This window comes from Micropterus salmoides, unplaced genomic scaffold (assembly GCF_014851395.1).
Source record: "Micropterus salmoides isolate LMB-PRFRI ecotype aquatic unplaced genomic scaffold, ASM1485139v1 Ms_hic_scaffold_14, whole genome shotgun sequence".
Taxonomy (NCBI): domain Eukaryota; kingdom Metazoa; phylum Chordata; class Actinopteri; order Centrarchiformes; family Centrarchidae; genus Micropterus; species Micropterus salmoides.
The window spans coordinates 2106868-2131286 of NW_024040485.1; the positions used below are offsets into that span (position 1 = coordinate 2106868).

General features: G+C 41.5%; 3 protein-coding genes and 1 long non-coding RNA gene across 8 annotated transcripts; 1 reads left to right on the forward strand and 3 right to left on the reverse strand.

Annotated features, from left to right (window-relative positions):
• Positions 1 to 1300: 1300 nt before the first annotated feature.
• On the reverse strand, positions 1301 to 6473 carry LOC119901654 (zinc finger and SCAN domain-containing protein 22-like). Of its 3 annotated transcripts, XR_005444224.1 has the most exons (6): positions 5986 to 6473; positions 5092 to 5186; positions 4929 to 5016; positions 2333 to 4112; positions 2013 to 2087; positions 1301 to 1771 (listed from the first exon to the last, which is right to left on the reverse strand). XR_005444224.1 is itself a non-coding variant. In XM_038717223.1 (4 exons), the coding sequence occupies exons 1-4, from the start codon at positions 6302 to 6304 to the stop codon at positions 3199 to 3201; spliced, it is 1416 nt and encodes a 471-aa protein (XP_038573151.1). In that variant the 5' UTR covers positions 6305 to 6473; the 3' UTR covers positions 1806 to 3198. The 3 variants fall into 3 exon arrangements, 1 of the variants encoding a protein (XP_038573151.1); XR_005444223.1 differs by having other exon boundaries at positions 2013 to 4112; XM_038717223.1 differs by lacking the exon at positions 1301 to 1771 and having other exon boundaries at positions 1806 to 4112.
• Positions 5121 to 19366, forward strand: LOC119901657. 3 transcript variants are annotated; one of them, XR_005444226.1, is made up of 5 exons: positions 5149 to 5198; positions 8788 to 8896; positions 13176 to 13242; positions 18758 to 18833; positions 19248 to 19366. It is a non-coding gene; the product is annotated as an uncharacterized LOC119901657 (long non-coding RNA). The 3 variants fall into 3 exon arrangements; XR_005444227.1 differs by lacking the exon at positions 8788 to 8896 and having other exon boundaries at positions 5121 to 5198; XR_005444225.1 differs by lacking the exons at positions 5149 to 5198; positions 8788 to 8896 and adding an exon at positions 12656 to 12733.
• LOC119901655 (Krueppel-like factor 12) lies at positions 10719 to 15903 on the reverse strand. The gene is made up of 3 exons (XM_038717224.1): positions 15315 to 15903; positions 13688 to 13748; positions 10719 to 12745 (listed from the first exon to the last, which is right to left on the reverse strand). Exons 1-3 carry the CDS (start codon positions 15669 to 15671, stop codon positions 11811 to 11813), a joined length of 1353 nt encoding a protein of 450 aa, XP_038573152.1. The 5' UTR covers positions 15672 to 15903; the 3' UTR covers positions 10719 to 11810.
• si:dkey-7l6.3 (zinc finger and SCAN domain-containing protein 22) lies at positions 18680 to 23730 on the reverse strand. Its single transcript, XM_038717225.1, has 4 exons — positions 23240 to 23730; positions 22409 to 22521; positions 21515 to 21638; positions 18680 to 19977 (listed from the first exon to the last, which is right to left on the reverse strand). The coding sequence occupies exons 1-4, from the start codon at positions 23511 to 23513 to the stop codon at positions 19160 to 19162; spliced, it is 1329 nt and encodes a 442-aa protein (XP_038573153.1). The 5' UTR covers positions 23514 to 23730; the 3' UTR covers positions 18680 to 19159.
• Between the last annotated feature and the right edge of the window lie 689 nt (positions 23731 to 24419).

Consider the following 24419-nt stretch of genomic DNA (forward strand, 5'->3'; position numbering starts at 1 on the left):
TTGTGTATCTCTTTATTTCAGTGTGGTGAACAAATTAAGATCAGTTTACAGGTGCAGCTGACAGGAAACAAACTCCCCTCCTGTTTCAGCTGATGGACATGCAGACGGGTAATACAGATGATACACTGAAGCTCCTGCTGTTTATTAGGATGTTTAAGAAAAATTGCAATGAGGATTTTTTTTACAGTTTCGTATTACAGATTTTGACAAAATGTCTGAAATGACCCTTTTTCATCAAAAATTTTAAACTACACTGCTGATGCATGATGATGGTATCCATGGAGAAGTTTGTGAGGGATGTTTTTTGAAGTATCATTATTTTTTAATGCAAGTTTAATGCTTTGTATGGGTGGATACCAGCAGGGGTACAGGAGGTAAAAAAAAACATGTGATTTTTGTAATTAGATTTTGAACTGACCGTTTAAGAGGAATCCAAAAGAGGAGAAAGACTGTAAACCTTCAGTTAAACTAAAATCATTAACCATTTAAATTTTTCCCCATAAAACTTTTATGTTAATAGCCCGGGCTGTTATTTGCTTCAATCCCTGAACTCACCCTGCCTATATTTGGGACAGGCGGCTCTAAGGTCTATAACTCTCAGCAAAGATGGGAACACTATTAAACTATTTATTCCAATCACTAGGATAACACATCAATAATAAATCATTAATTTGATCAAGCTCAGCACATCTAGGCCAACCTCAAGCACAGAGAAAGAGAGAAAGAGAGAAAGAGATGGAGAGTACAGGATTAAAGTCAAAGGTTACTGTAGTTATTTCAACTTGGATTCATTTTTATTCAAAATCATTTAGATTCTTTTGATCGGTGGATCTATACAGATTACAGGAATGGACACACATTTTTTTCATCTCTCTTTACCATGCCAGTAAACCTGAATAAATTAGACTTAGGTGCTAATGGTTTCCATAAAATAAACTGAACAATTGAATTGTGAAGAATCAAATTTAAAGGTGTGTAGCATGTTGACACTGACAACATTTCAACATTTATATTTGTATTTGGGCTCTAAGCAGCTTAGAAGTAGCTCAAAAAGGCAACCAGGTGGGCTTTAAGAGGTTTTGTACATGCAAAGAACTTCTAGAAAAACCAGGCCAGTAAAAGGGACAGGTGTCTTAATTGGGACTAGGCTTTTAATTGACGTTTTACAGTAATTAAACTCTCCAAAGTGTGTCTCTTTCCATCCAAGACTCTAAATATGTTATTTTAATAATGCTGTGTCAGTCTTCTTCAGGTACTTGCGCAGTCATTTTTGGGGGATAAATGATGAATGAAAAGGTTCTTGCGATACAGATACTTCTTTTATTACAAAATGACATGATGATCATAAAAAGTTATTGGCTGTATCACAAAATGTAAACACAACAGATGTTCTGTTTAAACAGCGTTTAAGAGAAATACTGAACAAACAGCTTCTTGGAGAAAAGTCGCAGATATAACTGTTCACCTTCAGACAAACACATGCAGATTATTTTTCAAACATGGTGGAGTCAGCAAAACAAAAACAGATGGTGGGTTGAAAATGTCATACATTATGGATTTCAGCAGCAACACTCTATGCTACTGGAGGGTTATCTTTTCAATTTTGAGCTGTTGAATGTAAAGAGTACTCATGGTCTGGTGAAATCCATCCATCCATCGTCAACCGCTTATCCTGCGTACAGGGTCGCGGGGGGGTGGAGCCAATCCCAGCTGGGCGAAAGGCGGGGTACACCCTGGACAGGTCGCCAGTCCATCGCAGGGCCACTCACACCTAAGGAAAATTTTGGAGACACCAATTAACCTAGCCTGCATGTCTTTGGATGGTGGGAGGAAGCCGGAGCACCCGGAGAGAACCCACGCAGACACGGGGAGAACATGCAAACTCCACACAGAAAGGCCGGGGCAACCGGGGTTTGAACCCACAACCTTTGTGCTGTGAGGAAACAGTGCTGACCACTGTATCTTAAAAATGTTGCTGATCAATCGAACAGCCTGCAGGTTTTCACACCCACCTATGACTCCTCCCACTGATGTAGCAGGGCAGGAAGTCATCAGTGAAATCACCTGCAGAACAGATCAGCTCAAACCTGCAGATTGTTGGTTGGACATGAGGTGAGTGAATATCTGCAACACATTGAGCAGCACATAATCCTTCAACTGATGTGAAAACATTAACAATTTAGAAGATCAACTTGTTTTCAGCAACCTGATTTCGCTCTGGGACACAGCCGGAGTCACATCTCAATCTCAAACTGAAAAATCAAACTTCAAACTTAAACTGATTTACCATGTTTTTATAAGGCAACAGTAGTCGACTTGCAGAGTTACTCACAGGCCAGAATGATGTCATGTGGCAGAGAACACGTCTCAGATCAAGACGCCATGTGGAAAACTGCATTTGCGAAGAGGAAGTGACACAGTACAAAACAACAAATTCTGTCCACAAAAATGTCAGCTGAGCCAAATCAACACCTTAGCAACAATACAGTTGGTTTGTTTTCCCTAAAACAGAGGGAAAAAAAGGATGCAACACTCAGAGGGTGATGAAACTGTGAGTAAGGGGCCTCCCTAACACCACCACCTTCTGAGTAGATCGACAAAGAAAATTTAAAAAGTTGTTGCCAAAAGATACCAAAAAAAAAGGGTGTGTGTATATAGTAAGGGCTGACTTATTTGTCTTTCTCATGTATGAGAATAAATGTATCTTTGGGTTTCAGATGGACAAAACAATACCATTTTAAGACCTCCTCTCTCAGAACTTGTGATTCACTTTTTGGACATTTTATAGTTTGGGGGGTGGGGAAGGGAAGACTTGACAGATGAGAGAATCAATAAAGTCACACATTGTCCATGTTCTCTGTCGCCTCCAGTCCAGAACAAACCGCAGACATCCCGTGACAGCTTCATTATAGTAGTCCTCTGCTGGAGAAACACTTGGCCCCAGGTTGTCTGGTGGTGGTAACTGAATTGAGGAATATGCACCATGTGAACGCAATATAAACTGAAATAATCAAGCTCTTAAAACTAGACTTTGACCTTGAGCACCTATCACAATATAGATTTGTAATTTAGTCATGCAAATTTTCTTACAAGTCATCAAAACCAACTGACTTGCAGTAAAACTGGGACAGGGGGCCCCAGTGCAGTTGCCTGCTTTGTCTCACTCTGAAACAAGATTTGTCAGTCGATTAGTTGTAACTACTGAAACTCTGGAGCGAATCGTTTCTCTCCTCCATGCACAGTGATATGGCGGCGCAGGTGGCTGCCGGAGATGAAGGTTTTGCCGCAGAAAGAGCACCTGAACTGTTTGCAGTCCGTGTGGACGGTCATGTGGACCTTCAGGGATCCTGACTGGGCGAAGCGTTTCCCACAGTGCACGCAGCCATAGCGTTTCTCTCCAGTGTGGACGCTCTGGTGGCGTTTCAGGTTGCTGGAGTCGGAGAAGCGTTTGCCGCAGAGCGCACAGACGAAGGGCTTCTCACCTGTGTGGACCCTCATGTGGGTCTTCAGGTTCTTCAGGCAGGCCAGAGTTTTACCGCAGCAGTTACAGACAAATGCCTTCCCCCCACTGTCCTCCCTGCCGTGACTGGAGGCCCTGTTGACGCCATCGTGATGTCTCCACCTGTCCCTTCTGATGAAAGCATTTTGCCTTTCTGTCATGTCTTTCCTTATGGGGAGCTGCGGCTCATCTGCAGGTAATGGCGCCCTCTGCTGGCTGCTCTGGAAACCTGCAGGCTGCTTGTGCTCTGCTGCCGACAGAGTCTCCTCACTGACTGTGAAAGGGAAACTGCTACCGCCTGAATCAGACGCAGCTGAAACACTCACACTGGTGTTCAACACATACGAGCAGCCGGGATCCTCACTCAAAGGATTCTGGGTACTGCGGGAGCCATGTTGGAGCTGTGGCTCGTACATCAGGCAGTCATAACTGCTGGTTTCTGACCTCTGGCTGGCGTTCAGGGTTTTTTGGATGGACATGGTGGTGGAGCTGACTTCCCCACTCACCCACGACCGAGCTGAACTGTCGCCTTCGTCTGCTTCTTCCTGTTTGGTCAGTGGCGGAGGGGCTTCTGTCTCCATCGAATGTCCATCAACAACACGACAGAAATCTCCTGGAGAAAAAGAAAAACAGAATCACACCCAACTTTATGTACATATTAGCAGATTTTTAGCAGTAATTTGGCCTGCAGTTGAAATGGTACCCAAAGGTATTACTTTATTTGAAGACTGCCTTCATTTTTCCTGTATACTTTTAAACTTCCAGAGCAGACATTCAACATCCAAAGTATTTAACCCAAAAGCTTAATTGTGGAAGCCGAAAACACATACGTAATTATTACTTCGGCATTATGGCCCAGATCTACCCCACATGCCACACTGACTGATGGCCTGGGGATGGTCCACTACTAGGTGCCACGCAAGGGCCAGACTGTAGCTTAGCCAAAGGTCAGCCACCAGTTAACAAAATAAACCAAAAGGGGACCACATCCCCCACTTTATCCAGTCCACATTAGAGGTCTTCACAGGTCCAAACTTTGAGACCTGATCCATAATGAGCCAGTGAGAAAGAAAAAAACAAAACAACTTCCCAGAGCTTGCCCACAGATATTCAGGTTACTGTAAATAAAGACAAGCATAAAGCATATATTCACATTCAAGAACTTGGAACCAGTGACTTATTGGCATTTATGTAAAAAATGTAATTTCTGTCATCCAGTTTAATAACTTTTAGCTCTAATCTGGACCCAGCCTGACTCGTGTCCCAGATCAGTTCTCGGACACTAATAGACAAACCCATGACGGCCTCTAGTCCAGCTGACTGGTACACCTGCATAGCTTTGAATGTACAGTGTTAAGTAAACTTTGCTGAAGTTTGTCAGTAATGTTAAAGTGTACATGCCCTTTTTATTTACTAAAACTGTACTTACTCTCCGGCTCAGATTGGGACCAAGACTCATCGTTGTCCTCCACTTTGATCACTGTGGTCGTCGGTTTGGTCGACTCACCTGCAGCAGCCTGTAATCAGAGGAGAATAAAACTGAAGGACTGAGGGAGGACATCAAATCCTGCTATCATTTCACCTCTACTCACTGTCCCTTGTGTTGTGTCTTGTCTAGAGTCTGAGGACAGATTGTCTCCACACCGCAGAGTCTCCGGGTTGGACGCTCTGGACAAAGACACCTGACCTGCAGGCATAAGTAATGAAGTTATGGATCATTTACAGCAAGTTAGGTGCTCAATTTACAAAACAGCTGTTTATCAATTTGTTTTTTAAATTCTGTTGATGAATAGTATTGATTGACAACTTCATCCTGAAGACTGTCAAACAAAAAGATTCTCATCTGTATTGATGCTAAAAACATCTTAAACATGTCTTGACATCAATGAATTGAACTAATTTCGTATAGCATGTTCTTTGCAGCTAATTAGTACATAGCTGTGCTTATAGTATGCAGTGTACTGTAGTGGAGTGAAATTTGGACAAAGATAATTATATTTTCAGAGCTTTCAAGCACATCTCAAGGTCTTCCTCAGCAAACGAAGTTTGAACCTTGATACTGAGGAAGATCAAGAGCAATCTCCATGTCTACTGAGCAAACTTCATCTGCTGGTTATGAGATGAGCTCGAAAATTCGGGAAAGCTAGAAAGCACTAAACAGACCTTGAGTTGAGTGTTTTTGTCTTGTTTCAAGACAACTGACAAAGCTGACTATTAATAGTTTTATTTTCGCACCTTTTGATATCATTCTAAATTCTCTCGCGGCTTTAAACCTTAAAATGTTAGCTAACATTGTTTGGCGACTTGGTTAGGTGTGAAAAATAACCACCCTAGTAAAGTTCTGAGATCCCATTGTTGCGCTGTATGGATCAAGCCGCAGGGTTTGCAGTTTACCAGATGTTCAGTAAACACAACACACGCCCTTCACGTCACGTTCACGTCTTCTGCTATTCACTGTAATAGCCTGTACTATAAAATTAACTTACCTCCAGGTGTGCCGTTCCTCCTCGGCTCGTTGCCAGGGTGATGAGAAGGCAGATGAGCTCGAGCGCGGCCGCTCGCGTGCAGCAGCGCGGTGCCGCTTGCGGTGGCCGCGGCTCGCAAGGCGGTCGCGCGGGCAGTTCGGAGCTCCATGAGCCGCAGTTTTCTCCGCAGCACCTCGTTCTCTTTGCGGCTCCGCGAGATCTCCAGCTGCAGCACCGAGTAACCGCTGTCTACGAGCTCGCAGATCTCCGCCACCGCCGTGTTGGCCAGCACCTCCATGATGGAGGCGAGCTGCGCGTGGAAGGCAGCGGCCGGGGACATGTTTTTAATCTACCGCGTGCGTGTGTTGAAACAGAACAATCCAGATCACTGCGTCCTGGCAGGGGACAAAAGCAGAAACGCACGCGCTCTCTCCGTTTATCAGGATGTAGATTTCACCTGATGTAAACAGTCCCGAGACAAACCAGGAAGTGATTAAAAAAAAAAAAAAAAACAACCCAACAAGACAACCCAGAATGCGCATGTGCAAAGTTTACATTATCTGAGGTATTTTCAAAATTATTTCAGCACCTTCACCATGATCCAGTTTAACCTCAAACACACAGCGCATTTGATTGACTTTATCGATAAATAGGCTAGGTAGGTATTTATTATTTAATACAACAGATTATATAGTGAAAATAAGTTTCTAACGCCCTTCTGCTACATAGCAGACAATATACATTAACATAGAAAAGTCCCTTTTTGGATGAAGTAGATCCTTAGCTCTAAGAAAAATGTGCCGTGCCATCTCAGACCATCTTACTTCTAAAATTTTTTTTTTCACATAATCAACTTGCATGTATGTGTTTCGTCAACCCTGTTACCGACATATCAGTTACTGTTTGAAAAGGTTTTAAAACCATATTTAGAGCAAATATGAAATGCTATGAAAGATTACACCACTTGTTACAATAAGAGTGTTAAAGTGGGAATATTGACTAGTTTATGAATACATTCATTTACAATTAATACGGTTACAACTTATTCTGTTAAGAAAAAGTTATGAAAACTAAGTAATAATATCCCAATTTTTTTGAGTGTATTACTGGTCTCTTCTACTTAACTTATACCATTAGTTGAATTCACAATTTTATTTAAATTTATATTTAATTTCCTATTTAATTTATATTTTTAGTAACAGGGCTGACACATCAGTAACAGGGTTGACAACAGTTACCGTATTGGTTACACTGCTTGTTTAAGTTACAGTCATGGGTGTAATGGAGTTAAAATGGGACATTCTTAAACTTTTAATTCAACATAACAATATTTTGGAGACAGATTTGTTGAGAGGTTTTAGCATAAATGTTTATACAACTTTATGATGATACTACAGATTTAACTCAATTCAATTGTTTAATTTAAGCATATTAAAATTACACTGCAAATAAATGTGAAAAATGAAATAGTTTGGCCTGTGGGTACATAAAAAATATACTTTTCTTAGCCGAGAAGGGTTGAATAGAGGGCAGCTGGACTTAGTTGAAGATTTTTCACCTCTCATCCAAGGGGCGTCTTCAGTTCTAAATGACTGGTGGGGAGTTCCAGGTATTTTTACCTCTATGGGGTCATGATCAAAGTCATTGATACCAATTAGTGGTTGGTGATCCTGACTATTGTAACAACATTAGGTCGTTAGGGTCCATGTTGTCAAATGAGGCCAAGTGTAAACAGTCTTTGGAATTTTCACAAGAGGCCAAATGTGACCAATTGTTCAATCTTCTAGGAACATATGAAACAACAGCATTATATATGGGGGATAAGTGGTGTCATATATCCTTCTCTGTTGAGAGCTGGTTTCTCTATTCTGGTGTAAATATCCTCCTTCACTCCTCTTTTAAACCATCTGTCTTCCCCATCCAAATACAGTAATGGAATCATAATGTTGTTGCATTTTTCCCTCTTGTCTTTACCTCTTGTGAAAGATGACTTTTTTAGAGTGTGCCATACACATTGAAGAGGACAGGAACCTCCACATTGGAGTATACAGGAAACCCACACACACAGACGAGTACTTACTTAATACTATCACCACACACTAGAGCAGAAGCAAGGAGTTGTCAAAACTGCACCACCAAGTTGATAATCCAGCAAGATGCAACATACCAACAAGTGTCCAGGCCCTAAAAGAAGGAGCACAAAAGGATGAATGTCATTGTGGATACTCTAACTGGACCCTTGTGAAAACAGCCACAAGATCCAAGAAGAACTCTAATACTGTGGTTGGTGAAGAAAAGAGGAATAAAATTCTACATCGTCATTCCATACCTGTCAGGAGTGTCAGAGAAACTCAAGAGGATTTTCAACAAACACCACATCCCTGTGTCCAGCAACACACTAAGACAGAAACTGGTCCACCTGAAAGACCCCAACCCAAACACAAGAAAAGCAACATAGCGTATGCTGTCTAATGCAGTGAGGAATGCACAGATTTGTATATTGGGGAAACCAAACAAACATTAATAAAACATATGGCTCAACACAGGAAGGTTAACCTAAACCTGGAGAATAAGGGACACTCTTTGAAAGACAACATACATATTTTGGATAGAGAGGACAGATAGTTTGAAAGAGACTATCTACTTCAAAGTAGAGAAACTGATCTCTCAAGAAAGGAGGATGTCTACCAAAGTTATCCCCTACATATAACGCTGTCCTTCATCTCTTTTCCAGGAGATTGTTGGAGTGAAAATTCCAACAACTACTGTTGTTACAATAGCCAGCAGCACTAACCACCAATGACTTTGATTATAACCCCACAGAGGTAAAATACCCGGGACTCCCCACCAGTATTAGAACTGAAGAAGCCCCTTGGATGAGAGGTGAAACATCTTCAACCAAGTCCAGTTGCCCTCGATTAACGCTTTTTGGGTAAGAAAAGTATATGTTCATGTACAGTGTGATGAAAATTATATGTTAGACTCACTGATATGATAAATTCCAGGACAACACACAAAAGCATATACCTTTGAATATACCACTGAAATGGTAACAGGGTTGATGAAAAGCTTTGCCAGCCACTACTAGCCTTGTGGTAAATGTCATGACATCACAGGGTGATCATTCATGATCACCATGAGGGTTAAATGTTATGTACATTTAAAATTTCAAACAAATAACTTTTTAACATGTTTTTGTGGTAACAGGGTTGACACACTGAGCTCGTCCCCTCAGTGAGACATTACGTAACTCAAAAAAAATCCATTAAAGGAGGTGACAATTACTTGTCTTTTACCATAAACTTCATAAAAAGGCAAGTGATGTCACTTCCTGGAAATTATGCAACTTTTGGAACAGTCCATCAGCTTTAAAGGGGTGTTTTGATTAAAAGTAACAGGATTGACAACAACATGGGGACCCGACTAAATTGTTTTTTGCAATATTTTACACATATTAATAATAAAACCCCTTCATGAGACAACACCTGAGGCTTTATATGGTTGACAAGGTTTAAGTTTTTGTATGATAGTTTGACTTTTTTGGCCTCTATAGCAGGTAGAAGTAGAAAAATCATACTAGGGGACAGGCCATTTTCAACATTTCTGCAAGATGCTTTGCACAAAAAAGTGATTAAAATCCTTTAAAAACAAACAGAAAATAATTTATTCTGATATTATGGAAACTAAATTATAAAATATTTATGATTAATTATAATAAATATTATAAAAAAATTATGGTTTATTAAATTTACAGAGCCTTTTTTTCCTGAGGGACACAAAATGGCACGTTTTCATATAATGACCCAGAAGCAATTAAACAAGCAATAAAAATGGTAAACAGAAATAGTCTGATAGCTTGGGGCAAAAGCTGCTCTGCAGTCTGGTGGTGTGACTGTAGCCCAGAAGGCAGCAGGGTGAACAGGCTGTGGCTGGGTGGGTACTGACCTTTAGTATCCTTTTGTGCTGTTAAGTTTCAGGGTGCAGGACCAGTGAGAAAGTGCATCACTTTTCTAGCGGTCTAACAGCAAATATTGTCATTGGAGGAGCTAGAAGCAAAGAATTTGTTTTTTTTTGCTTAAAACACTTTCTTTTTACAATAAACCAACCCACATCGGTCTCACTGACAGATTATTATTATTATTATTATTTATTATAACCAGTCAGACACGTGAAAGGTCTTCAGCCTTCCTACGTAGCAGGATATTACCAAGTTCTTGGGGCCTGCGTTGCTGCAACATGGAGTTAGATTTTCAGGGAGGTGCGTGTCAGCCTACAGCGTAGGGGATGGGGTGCATATGGAGTAGATTTGATCGCAGAAGTATAAATTGGCCTTTAGATTTGGTGTCTGCAGTGAACTGATTTCCAAATATGGCTCATTAATATTGTGACCATTGTTGTTCTTCATGCTTTCAATTCATCATTCTGTACGACCAGAGATGAAATGTAATTTATAGAGGAATTACTTCGTTATCCCAAGTCTTTAAAATCCTTGTCCACTCCACTTCCTGTTCTACAGTTGGATGTTTAAACTTCACTGTGCAGACTGATTTGACATCATCAGGCTCCTTTCATTCATTTGCAACTTATACAAGTGATGTACCCGCGACCTGACCCCAGATAAGTGGATGAAGATGGATGGATGGATAAGTGATGTAGAAATGTGGCATTGCCAGTGCACTTACACCAAGAGTGGGATTTACAGTGATGTAGGAGACATCTTGTGTCCAGCAGGGAAACTTCAGAAATCAACAAAATTTGCATATTTATAGATTCTGGAGTTTTTAATGAGCAAGGTGTGGAGACCTTAAGGATTTTAATGAGGAAACACATTTTGCTGTGGAAAAAAAAAACATCACACATGTTTCAAGCAGACAATATGTTTAAGTACATGTTAGGAGGGGGTCTTAAAAAAGCAGTTTTGAATATTCTCTTTATGGCCATTTTGTGTCTGTTAGCCTTTTAACAGTGATGAAAAACTGAGTTTTTATGAATCCGATCAGTATCTGCTCAAATGATTATATAACATCAAGGAACACAACATCATGGTAGCATCACAACATGACCTCATCACAAGAAAACAACCTGTTAACAATTATCTTATCCTGTGTAAACAACCCTTTGACTTCTCTTGTTTTTAAATTTTTTTTACAAAAAGGTAATAACTGGTACAAAACAATTTAATCATTTGTTTTATTAACCAAGAATGACACAAAAACTGTGACTTTCTACACGACTAAATGGTTTCTGAGCTTTAGGCTACACTACAGACTTTAAGAGCAGAGACAAAGCAAATTTTAGGTCTCATACCAAAATCAGGCATCTCCTATTTCATTAAATGAGATGCTGTAATGCATTGTAAAAGCACAAAAGGCTGAACAATCCCCATAAAAATGTCCTCCATACTTGAAGATGTTTGGCCTCTCATCCAGCAAAACCTCTTCTAGTGTCTTCAACCACATCCAGTTACCCTTGATTTTAACCTTCCTTGGATGACTTTACTATAACTCAATTATCAAAATAGTTGCTGATGAATTTTCTGTCATTCATTAACTGACTGGGCGCCCTGTTAGCTCACCTGGGATAACCCTGAGTCCTCTGTTTATATTCCAAGCCGTGGCCCTTTGCTGCATGTCATCCCCTCTCTCTCATGCTTTTCCTGTATCTCTTAAGCTGTCAGTATCAAATAAAGGCAAAAATGCCCCCCAGAAAACAAGAAATTAACTGATTAATAGACTGATAAATAAACTCAATTTGCCTTCTACACCTTTAGAAAACTTTAACTTTTTTTCCTTTTAAAACTGGATATTTACAGAACATTTTGGAACGAAACCCCCGCTCATCCACACTCAGACGTTGGGGTGACATTTCTTCATGTGTAATTTGAGGCTATATTTGACGATGAAGCTCCTGGAGCAGAGCGTGCAGGCGTACGGCCGCTCTCCGGAGTGAACGCTCAGGTGCGACTTCAGATGAGCTGACTGGGTGAACTTCTTGCCGCACTGGCTGCAACTGAACGGCCTCTCGCCCGTGTGGATCCGCATGTGAACTTCCAGGTTCTGAGACGTGGCGTACGTCCTGTTGCAGATGGAGCACACAAAGCGCTTCCCCCGTGCGCCGGCGTTTGGCTGCCCGTTACACAGCTGAGATCGACCTGACTGATCCCTGTAGAGGGCAAAGTTCATCATGTCGCCGTCGTCGTACTCAAACGCAGAGTTGCTGCTTTCAGACAGCTGGCAGTCTGTGGAAGTCGAGCCTGAGACGCTGATCAGCTTGATCCCGAAAGCGTCGCCGTCCACGTTTTCGCTTTGGTGAAACTGAGCAAAAGTCATCTGACTTTTCGACTGCTTGGTCCACGTCAGGCTGAGGTCTAGTTCTGCTCTGTTTGTAGGTGACTGTGCCTCCATCAGAGCGCTGTTACCAAAATACGCTGTTTGTCTGTTAGCGCTAGGCGGGACCAGCGAGCACTCCTGGTGAACCAGCTGGACGTCCGGGTCCATCTGAGAGGAGTAGGAACAAACCGACTCGCCGGCCTCCATCTCATCACCGCCAAGCTGTCCGGAGCAGCCCGGCTCACTGCGAGGAGAGTCCAGCGTGTAGACGGACACGCTCTTCTTCTGTGTCCCTGCACTCACTTTGGAGGTTTTCAGTGTGAGCTGCTCAGATGTCTTCCTCTCAGTGTCTTCGCTTCCCGGCCAGTGTCTCTTCACACTCCGGCTGATCGGACTCGACGTGGCGCCCTCTCTGGCTGCAGCCGTCCCTCCATCAGCAGGTGTTTTGTTATCTGAAGGAAAAAACAAAATACATCACATAGCTGGGGAAAAAAATGCATTGCCAGTGCTCTGCAGTCACATCCTGCAGGCTTGGTTGCGAGTCACCAAGTCGAGTGTGACCAGATATGAATCGCTACTATGAACTGGGAGTGTTTAGGTGATGTGACGCAAAGACGAGGACTGGGCTGAATACAAGCACAAATCCAAGTTTGAAAAGTGTAGCCAATGCAGAAGTGCCTTAAACCTGCATTCTTTGGCCAGCAGGGGGTCAGATTGTTTAGAAGTCTGAGAAAATGAAGCTACTTCTCACCTGATTTATTACCTAAGTAAACACTTTCCTAATGAGTTTATAGTCTCCGTCGCTAGTTTCAAGTCTTATTCAACACAGCATGGTGTTTGTTTGTTTTGTTTTTTTTTAAATTTGACCATTTATTTAACCAGGAAGAAGCCCACTGAGAATCATTTAAGGAAGACCTGGCCAAGAAAGGCAGAAGAATGGAATTTAAAGGTAACACTGACACACACAAGACAATACATTAACACATCTTCCCAAACACTGATACATACTGTAATGTTCATTTAGTAAATTATGATCCCATTTAGAGTAAAATACACCATAAAGCAGGGGATGCTTTAGGGAGGGGCAACCTTGTGATTGACAAGTCACTACATTTATTCTTTAAAAATACAGCAAGTTGCAGTGCTGATGGGAGTTTGTTTTTACGGGTACACGGGGAGAAGATGAAATATTGTGAAAGTTCAACTTAAGTAACAGGTCAATGAGTTTGAAGGTTTAGGCATAGTCAATACTTGACAGGATTTTACAACGTTAAAAGCACTGTCACAAGTTAGCACAATCAGTTTATCCAGCATGTAGCTGACTTTAAGGTTAACCCAGCGAGGACGCCAGTGACCCCACTTTGGTTTCTGACCCAGAGCTCGTTTACACTCACCTTCCTCAAAGGTGTCGTTACTGTCTGAGTCTTCATCTTTGATCAACACCACGTCTGGAAGCTGGAAAAGATTTCATTTAAAAATGAATACAGTCATACGACCACAAGAGAAATCAGACTAAAGAATTTAAATTCAATTGTTAACATGTAAACAAATTACAATTAGGTAAACAATAAAAACAGATTGAATTTATATAAGTAAACCTGAGAAAGTCGATAATATGCAAACTAATTAAGATAAAATGTCCCTTGAGTCCTGATTGGCTGATTCATATGAAGTTAATTTAAGTTTTAATGAGAAAATAATTAAAAAGTATATCAAGGATGGTTGTAACACTGGATTAAGTTCCAACGGTTGCTTAAGATCAAGCAGCAGCCAAGTGATTTACTAAAACTGTACAAATGTTAATAGGACTTCTGTGTGACTGACTGAGATTATCTTCCACATCTGTTCTTTTGTAGGGCAACTTGAGTGTTTTAATCCCATTATCTTAATCTCCATTTAAATTTTCACATTATCTAAAAAAAACTTTTGGTTTTTCAAGGTAACAAGATAATTAACATGTTTATCACCGAAATAAGACCCTCAGCCCACGGTAACGAGATGGAGATTAAAAAATGGTAATTTTGAGATAAGGGATCAACAACCCTGTCAGCGTGCACAGATCCTGTGCAGAGGTTTGCAGCAGAGATAAGGAGATGATTAACTTCCGATCTGGAGATTATATGGGACGAAATATAATTGCAACCATGTATGGTCTCAGCATGTGCAATATTTGATGTATATCCTTAAGGCCTAACAGTAAAATATAATAGGATGCAGTGACTTTTATCATTATTAAGGCAGAAGCTAAAGGCATGGTGGCCATTAAGTCCAAAAATTCTTTATATTTCCATCTTGAGTAAAAAAACTTGAGGAAAGTTTTATGTTGTGAAAACAAATTCTGTTATTGTGGGAATGATGTCTGTATCAATGTTTTTACATAATAAGTTGAAAACTTTTTATAATGAAAAGGAAAGAGATCAAGTTACCATCTTGCAAAAAACTATCATCTTTGACCTTTAGAGCTCCTTAATTAAAATGAGGTGTTGGACAGATTGTTCATTTATGTTGGTAAAAAAGATTACATTTTAATTATCTAACATTTCACAATATATTAACTTATTTAGGCACTGATTTGTAATTGCAACCCTAATTCAGTTTACAATGAAATGAAACAGAGAAAACGCTTAAGAATGCTTATGTTTGAGTAACAGGTAGCAGAAAACATTAGCATTTTTACTTGACAAGTGGCTCTAACGATTACATAACTATCAAAATAGTAACAAATTGTCCACTATTGCTCTGCATCTGAATATCTTTTGTAATTTAATCTTCTTGTTTGGAATCTGTCCAAGGACTACAGGTGAAAAACAGCCTTCAGGCTAACTGACGCATTCACAGCGATGTCAATTAAGATGTGCTGTCTCTGTTAAATAAACCAATAAATAACCTCAAGATCAGAGATTAGTGGACTAAGCACTTCATCTGTAAAATAAGCTAATATGACCTAGTCGTAAATCAGTTTCTATGATGATCAAAATGTGGACGGATGCCAGCATGAAGGCAGGCCGGCTGTGTGTTTACCTCCTGCCGCAGCACCACAGCCGCTCCTCCGTCTCCTCCGGGAGCGGCAGCTCCTTCGTCACTGTCCCGCTGCTGCTGCTGCTGCGGTGTTTCCGTCTGCTGTGCGCCGTCCGCGGCCGGTGCGACCTCCGTTACTGTGGCCTTCCCTGCGCCGCTCCCCCGAACCACTATGGACTCGATGAGGTGCAGCTTCTTCTTCAGGTCCTCGTTCTCCTTGTGGCTCCGGGTGATCTCCATCTGCAGCACCGCGTAACCTTCGTCCACCACCTCACAGATTTCCGCCACCGCCGCTTTAGTCAACGCGCCCATAATGACGGACAGCTGCTCGTGAAGAGCTTTGCTCGTTAAAACGGCCATCCCGCGGCTCGAGAGGAAACCGGACCGTACTGAAACACGTCCTGGCGGACAACAGGGAGCTCCAACACGGCCTGAAGTGCACGGTTACGTCGGTAAGGGAGCCGCTGCCTAAATATGTTCGGACCTTTTTCTAACTGAAGTCTAACTGACCACTACTTCTGTGTTTATTAGCGGTTGTCAAAGCCCGTCGCTGACTACCACAGAGAAATGTTTTTCTACTTCCTTCCGATTCACACTTCCGGAATAACACGGCTGACTTCAGAATAAGAGCCTGTAATTGTGACAAACGGGAGCAAGGACCGAAACACCAACTACAATAAATAGATTAAAGATCAAATTTGACTTGATTAGAAGATCAAAATAAGTGATCAAAATAGATTAGGCAGATAGTACAAATACAATAATAAGCAGAGTAAGTAAATGTTTAAAGAAAAGAAATAGGTAAAGGAATAAAAGTTGATAAAAGTAGAACAAAACCATGTTAAAAATAAAGAATTTACGTTAAGTTAGATACAAGAGAATGAATAGATAAGTAATACGATTGAAAATATATAGATAAGAAATCAAATCAAATAGATTGACAGAATAAATAAAAAATGTTTTTAAAAGAAATCAAAAAATAGAATAAATATGCAGATAGAATTGATGTGTATGTTAATTGATTAATTTAAAATAGAATGCTAATAGGTAGATAAAAATTAAACAGTTAAACAAATCATATCAGTAAAACACTGCAAACTGCTTTCCATTTCATGTTTAGATTCTTCTGCCATTGATACACTCAAAGATGTGATATGAATACAGTATATTTTGTTAAATCTGTCACAGTGCTGCATAATTTTGACAAAAGTAATCACATTACAATAAACAAACATAATTTAAGCAAGTGGCAAGAGATGGCAGTTTGCCATCTTGAATAATTTCTTGATTTGAGTGAAGACTTTGTATCTTTGTAGTTGTGCAGGGAGTCAGGAAGTTACCCTGCAGCCATGTTGTTTCTGAAACAGATTCTTCTTATTATTAAATTAAAAACTGCAGACTTTTTCAGGGTCTACACCACGATGATATGCCACGCCCCTTCTAATGTCTCACTGTGACACACTGCAAGTCCTGCACTCAAAACCATACATGAGTAAAAGTATGTATAAGTTGTCAGCAAAATGTACTTAAAGTAAAAATATTCACAGTGCAGTAAAATGTTTCGGTCAGTGTTTCTGGATTAATGGATGGTTCTGGATGCTGTATTAATGTGTGTTGCATTTGACTCGGGGTTAGACCAGGGTTCAATTCCCCACTCCAGAGGCGGGTGACCTCTGACATGTATAGCAATTGTAGGTTGCTTTGGATAAAAGCTTCAGCTAAATGAATATGTAATGTAGATGTTTAAGGCTGAGCTCATCTTTACTCCTTTACATACTGTTGGGTTTAACCTACAGCAATGCTACATATTCTATAAGATCATCATTTGTTAGTAGTGTTGCTGTCCTGTGAGAACCACGTATCTCTAAACAGTCAGAACAGCCTGTTTTCGGATTTGTGACAAAGCATTTTCCAGCTGATCCACATCTGGAGATACATGGTTGTCACTGGACAGCAAGAAAAAGTGCAATAGACAGAAAAAAAAATCTTGTCTCTGTACCAAACCCGGGAAGAATGTTGCATCCCGTTATTGAAAAAGAAGAAAATAGCATGTATTCATATTGCAAATTTGACACACAGGATTCCCAAAAAAAGTGTCAGCTTCTAGTATGAAGGTCCCTGTTGAACATCCTGCCATTCAGTGTGAGTGGATTTGTTTGAAACCAGTTGAACCAGCAATTCCAGTCAGCTGCTGGTTTTCTGTGCTTCTATTGTGCAAAACACATTTGTTTGGGAATTTTGCTGGGCATTGTGTGCAGGGGGCAGAGAACAGTCCAACACAGACGGACAGGAGGACCGACACAGCCTGAGGTCCTGAGGGCCCGACAGCAGCACAGTTGTACCTCAGGTGGCTCCAGTGAAAATGAAACCTCTAAACTTGGCAAGCAGTCTTACAAAAGCGGGTGTGAATCACTGCTGGGTGGTCATTCCCACTGACAGTGAATGCCCCTTGATGAAAGTGACACTACACCTATGGGCCTGGGAAGTATCATAAAATACATACAGGCTTACTGCAGTCGGTTTTCAAACAGGTTGATTAGGATTCCTGCGGGATGAGTCAATTTGACTATTGAATGAGAGCGGGCAGGACGAGAATCACAGATCAGTTTTTATCTATAAATATGCCGTTCTCACGTACACTAGTTTGATTTAAAACCAAATCATTTTATATTGGGGATTGGACAGGAGTGAAAATCCACTCCCTTGTCACCCTCTCATTGTGACTGGTGAGTTGCTTTTTGCCACAAATGATGTAGGGCTGCAATTAAGGATCGTTTTCATTATTGGTTAGTTTGGCAGTTTATAGTAAAATAAAATAAATTCCATCTTGCCCATTTGAGGAAGACGCACATTTGAGAGAAAAAAAAAAATCAATATTCATTTCAAACTTTTTAGATCAGTGTTAAATGTCTGTTAAAGAATTGGGAGCAACACATGCAGCAAGCAGGAAATTTTACAGCGTAACAATAAATGTGTCTCAGGTGGACAAAGTATTTAATATATTGACATGGCCAAAATATCTGCAATTAACTCATATTGGCTGATTAAAATGGACAAACAGTGCTAAAGATCTTCAGATGTCTTGTTCTGTCTGTCTAAAATCCAAACAGATTCAGTTTACAAAGATTTAAAACAGAGAAAAGCAGCAAACATTAACAGTTGAGAAGATTGAACGAGTCACTGTTCATCTTTTTTACTGAGCTATAATTTTTTGGTCGACTGTTTCAGCAATATTTGAATGCAAACTCACTTTTGACTGGTTTCTTGCATGGAGATTCAGTCTCCTCTGGCTTCTTCTGGTCTGTAAAGTTGTATTTGAGTGTGTACTTTACAATGTAAGCAGTGTAAACACTGAATGAAACAAACTGTCCTTCCAAGATTGCACAATTTTAATCCAAGATTTACACCAACCAATAAACGTTCACATGCTTGTTGACTCTCTACAGGAATCACTGTCACCAGGAAGTCATTGCTCGATCCTAAAGTACTGAAGTGGACCCAAAACGGCCCCCTATATTTGAGGTAAGAATTGATCTGGATCAGGTCGTAGTCCCATTTTGTTTTGTCTCGGGCATCTACCAAGGCAGTTCAGATGGTCAAAAATACGTAAGCCTGACAGAATTAAAACAGTTTATCGATCAGTTTTTGTAAAAGCACCCATTTTTCTAGAAACATCTTTAAAAAGGCCCTCAGCGTAAAAAAGATTAATTTAAATTAACAGCATATGGTTCTGGTCCATCACAGTTTAGATCTCCTCTGCGCCTTACTGTACCATGAGTGCATATGTTTCAGCTGGTCACGCCAGTGTTCAGGCTTGACAGTGCTTGTGTGACATACTTCCTCTTGAGTTAAACGGGAGCGGCACTCTGCTCTGCTGCGTGGTGTTTCTGCTGATGGATCCTCAGGTTCTGCTTGCCGGCAAATCTTTTCCCACAGTGCTCGCAGGCGAACGGCCGCTCTCCGGTGTGAACACTCTGGTGCGTCTTCAGGTGTCCCGACTGCGTGAAACGCTTCCCGCACTGAGCACAGCTGTACGGCCGCTCGCCCGTGTGAACACGCACGTGCGTCTCCAGGCTCCGTGACGACGTGAAGCATTTCCCGCAGTAGCTGCAGACGAAGCGCCTGTCCCTGCAGTACCTGTTAAGGTCCAGCGGGTCCAGTCTGGATCCGCCAAGACCGAGTGCTAAGGGGAAACTTGCAGCATTCAGGTCAGAGACTTTGTCCAGGAGTGTTGGCCGGTGGGGGACGGGCACCATGCTCGGCAGGCTCTGACTGGTCCATGAAGAGCACAGATCCAGCTCTGTGTCATAGGGGAGGGAGTTGATCAGAGACGCACCCCGCTTCAGCTCAGAGGTCCCAGGCAGGGGGGTGGGACTTGTTCCAGAGCCAAAGACAAACGGCTTCCTTGTCTGGACTGCAGACGGAGCTTCACAGTCCGACTCTGAGGCCAAGTCAAACACCACATCTGAAGAATTTCTCTCAGCGCCCCCTGCAGGGCCTGGAGACCCAGGAGACCCCAGTGCACTGTGGGATTGTTGATGCTCGACTCGCTCAGACGGTCCATTACTGTTCTGATCCCACAGCCTCACGTCGGTGGAGGTGGAGATCACCATCCCAGAGGGTCCTTCGTCACTGTCATCTGTATCTGACAGCTGCACCTCCGTTCCTTCACACAAACACACCAACAAACACCCAGTGTCAGATACAGAAGCAGTGACTTCAAGACAAAGACTAGTGTGACAAAAACTACTGTCAAAATGTCTATTTTTAAATAAAACGTATGCACTAAAAAAGAAACAATGGCAACTGCAGCCTGTCTCGAGTGTTTGTTGTCAACATGTCCGTCCTTTATTATAGATTGACAGACAAACACATAAATAGAAGTGCTAAAAACAACTTCCAGTGATAAACATTGTATTTTACTGTCTAATCTCAACAGAAGAAACAGTAAAGTCAGCAGTGTGAAAAGGCCTGTTCACAAAAGTGCCATTTTAGACCGCTGGTCATGACGGCCTGTGTTTCCTTGTAGAAACATTGTCTACTTTTGCTTTTATGGCTAATCTTCTGTCTTCAAACACAGCTTTGTGACAGTCAAACTGCTGTTTCTCCTCTTGTCACCACCAGCAAACTGCAGTTTGATGAGCACAGTGCTACAAGGTAAATGCTACACCTGGTGCACACATGTTGGTGCATTTGACCGGACTTCAGCAAGTTGATGTTGTAAATAATTAGTAAAGCTGCAACTACTGATTTTCTTTATCGAAAAATCTGCCGACCATTTTCTCTGTTCTAGGCCATAAAATAATGTCAGAGAATGGTGAAAAATGTTGATGAGAACAAGACGACGTCCTCAAATGTCCGGTTTTGTTCACAACCCAAAGAACTTCAGTTTACTGTAATAGAGGAGCAACAAAATCAGGAAATATTCCCATTTGAGAAGCTGGAAAAAATGGCTAAAAATGATTAATGGATTACCAAAATAGTCGCCAATTGTTGACAACTAATCGATTAATTGACTAATTGTTGCAGCTCTAAACGAGACCCGTTATGTCTTTATCGGGACCTGTTGATTCTCTTCCTGGGTCACCCTCCTCCCGTTTATCCGTCCATCTATGTTTGGGTGATGCCTCATTTTGTCTGACCAACAGTCATTAGCGTATAAACATCCATCCTGTATACACATCTCATTTTGAAAAGAGGGGCATTGTCACATATGTATCCTCGCGCTAAATTCATGAAGTCCGACCCAATTTCATATTCCATATTTATATATTTCTACATTTATTTATGTTGACTGTATGTTTGTCTACGTGTAGCACCTTATCACCACAGCAAATTCCTTGTATGTGTAAAACACTACTTGGCAATAAAGCTCCTTCTGATTCTGATTTGATAAATAATGTATGTGGTTCTCATGTCACGTAACATGAAGACTTCACAGCTCTCTCCTCAGTTAGGCCTCTCATACTGCAAGACTTGTCTTTGTAAAGACAGAAACTGACAGGATAAAGTCGCTAACCTGCCGTCAGCTCACTCTGGTCCGTTTCAGTGGATTTACTGTAAAGGCTTTAATACGTGTGCACTCCAAATTTAGGTACGACTAGCTATTTTTGGACGATTAATTTCGGTGGCCGAACATTCGGTGCATCCCTAGTTTGTGGATTGTTAACTGTTTATTAGAGTCAATGGGTTTCCTCTCTTACCATCCTCGTTGAGAAGGAGCTCGTCTGTGGCGTCATAGCCGGTCACCTCCTCTTTCGCGGTTTCCTCCTTTATGAGAACAACATCCTGATCATTTGGCTCGTCTACAGCTACTGACGAAGAATCCTGAGAGTGGAAAACAATGTTCACACAAATGACTGTAATAGGCTTTATTCCATTAACTTTGTTCAGTACAATTAACTATTTATTTTCAACCAAAATGTCACTTGTTGTATGACATTCAAAAAAGATATAATTACTGAAGGCAGCAGATGTGACGCATTTAGACAAACTTAGAGGAAAAAATACAATGCATAAACTAAAATGGCAAAACTCATGTTTTAAAACACACAAGGTCAAACTGATAAATGTCCTAACTACAGCTGGTAGGTATACTGTATGTTACTGAGAGTATGACTTGTCATATTACACTGAACAAAATTATAAATGCAACACTTTTGTTTTTGCCCCCATTCATCATGAACTGAACTCAAACATCAAAGACTTTCTCTATGTACACAAAAGGCCTATTTCTCTCAAATATTGATTAACTATAAGCCGTATCCAAAGGCCGTCTTATGGTGGCCAGCCTAAGGCCTTTTATTGTGGCCAGCCTAAGGCACACCTGTGCAATCCCCATGCTGTCTGATCAGCATCTTGATATGACACACCTGTGAGGTAGATGGATTATCTCGGCAAAGGAGAAGTGCTCACTAACACAGATTTTGACAGATTTGTGAACAGTATTTGAGAGAAATAGGCCTTTTGTGTACATAGTCTTAGATCTTTGAGTTCAGCTCATGATGAATGGGGGCAGTAGTCGTCTTTCCAGATCTTAAAGGCTACATTACAAGAAGTTGAACAAGACATTTTTAACTTTGTCCATGTCCTTTCACCTCTTTGGCTGCAGGGGTCAGCTCAGTTGTGGCCTCCAACATTGGAAACCTTCCACTTCTTTTGAGATTTGCTTTTGGCTGTTTGGCCCCCACTCCAGTTGGTACGTTACGTTCTGGTTGAAAAACAAGAGTTATAATATTGGTTCCGAAGGAGATCACCAAGGGTATTGATACATTCAAGTGGGGGGGGGTGTAAGGCTGCCTGCTGTGATCCCATGTTTCACTTTATTGCTGTGTATACAGTAGTAAATACAGAGGGGGGTTTGCCATGTTATGACAGTATAACTTGTTCTTAAAAAGTGAGAAATGCCAGGAATTTGTTTCAGTAAACTTTCAATTGTAAAGTTGTTGTACTTCTCTGTCATCTTACATGTTCTGAGTTATCTCAATGCCTTTTCTGAATATTGTAGCATATATTTCTGAATATATGGAACATTGTTTACTTAAAATGGCACGTTTTGTTGAACCCCTCTCTGAGCCATGAACTCTGACTGCTGACCTGCCTTCTTTGTATCCAGATTCCAGCGTCAGAAAACAGCCCAAAGGACTGGAAAAGTTGACCCTGCTTGCAGTTTGAAGTTTATGCCGAATATAGAAATGATACTGAGACAAACATATCAGATGAGTATCAACAAATTCACTGCTGCCAGTTAGTAAGGAAATGTTGTATTAACAGTTTTCCAGTGGGGTTTGCTGTAAAGCTTTCTATATACGGAACAACGGCAGATATCGGAGACATTAGTCCAGTCATGGCAGTAAACATCTTGCCACCATCGTCGGTGTTATCCAACTGCAAATGACAGACTGTTAAGAAAAGGCCCCGAAACTCACCGAGAGTGAAATCCATCATCAGCCCCCCACCGGCCGCCTCTTGCCCGCCGAAATCCAACACCGCGGCGTTCCCCCGGTGTCCCCGCGCGATGATGGTCTCGATCAGCTCCAGCTTCCTCCTCAGCGCCTCGTTCTCCTTGTGGCTGCGGGTGATCTCCAGCTGCAACACGGCATAGCTGTCATCCACCAGCTCGCAGATCTCCGCCACCGCCGCTTTGGCCAGTGCCTCCATGATGGACGTCAACTGGGAATGAAACGCCTTGTAACTCGTCATGTTGGGCGGACGTGAAACGACAACAAACGCCGAAACCTGAATTTAAATAATAACATAAGCAAAGATCTATGGCAAAGACGTTCACGTCCGGTGAGCTCCTCTCGGTGACCTCGTCCTTAGAAGCGAGCAGCGAGTGACCCGTGAGCAGAAACGGGGAGATGCTGCTGCGGTTAACGTTGTTGTTTGTTGTTGGTCGGTTGTCTGCCCCTCCGCGTGTCGTCTACGAACTTCCGTAACTCCACTTTCAAAATAAAAGATAAGATTGGATCACGTGGTGCTGCCTTAGAGTGTACGTTGTAAACTCTAGCTTTGATTCGATTCAATTAAATTTTATTTATATAGTGACAAATCACAACAACAGTTATATCATAGCACTTTATCATATAAGAGCAGGTCTTTACCGTACTCTGCGATATTATTTACAGAAACCCAACAAAGAGGCAACCTACACAATATACACACAGAAGTACAGACAGTAAATGTGATGTTGGTACAGACAGAATAAATAATGGTACCGATATTTATAGTAGTGTTAATGATGATAATCGTATTGTTAATGATTATAATAACAATAGGACTAGTAACAATAGTTGTAGCAGAGGGTGTCGAGCAGGAACACGGGGGCAGCAGGTGACTCGCAACCACAGATCCAGACTCCACAGCTCCAGAGCCAGAAACTCCTGCAGGAAGTGATAGGAGGAGAGAGGAGAGGGACGAGGAAGCACAAGACTACCGGAAAGGGGAGAAGTTGAGTTAGTAACATGCAATAATGGGATGAGGTTGCATACAGAGGGAGAGAAAGTAGAGGAGAGAGGACCTCAGTGCATCATGGGAAGTCCCCTGGCAGTCTAGGCCTATAGCAGTATAACTAAGGGATGGTTCCGGACTCACCTGAGCCAGCCCTAA

Bases quoted from the DNA above. Each gene is read 5' to 3' on its own strand.
- LOC119901654 (XM_038717223.1), bottom strand. From the start codon at position 6,304: ATGTCCCCGGCCGCTGCCTTCCACGCGCAGCTCGCCTCCATCATGGAG. The intron at 5,187-5,985 runs GTAAGTTAATTT...TTATGCCTGCAG, and splicing joins GAGGAACGGCACACCTGGAG to GTCAGGTGTCTTTGTCCAGA. The intron at 5,017-5,091 runs GTGAGTAGAGGT...CTCTGATTACAG, and splicing joins AAGACACAACACAAGGGACA to GCTGCTGCAGGTGAGTCGAC.
- LOC119901655 (XM_038717224.1), bottom strand. From the start codon at position 15,671: ATGGCCGTTTTAACGAGCAAAGCTCTTCACGAGCAGCTGTCCGTCATT. The intron at 13,749-15,314 runs GTAAACACACAG...AATCTTTTCCAG, and splicing joins CTGTGGTGCTGCGGCAGGAG to CTTCCAGACGTGGTGTTGAT. The intron at 12,746-13,687 runs GTGAGTGTAAAC...TTTTTCCTTCAG, and splicing joins TAACGACACCTTTGAGGAAG to ATAACAAAACACCTGCTGAT.
- si:dkey-7l6.3 (XM_038717225.1), bottom strand. From the start codon at position 23,513: ATGACGAGTTACAAGGCGTTTCATTCCCAGTTGACGTCCATCATGGAG. The intron at 22,522-23,239 runs GTGAGTTTCGGG...TTTTTCAACCAG, and splicing joins GATGATGGATTTCACTCTCG to AACGTAACGTACCAACTGGA. The intron at 21,639-22,408 runs GTGAAAGGACAT...TTCCACTCTCAG, and splicing joins TGACCCCTGCAGCCAAAGAG to GATTCTTCGTCAGTAGCTGT.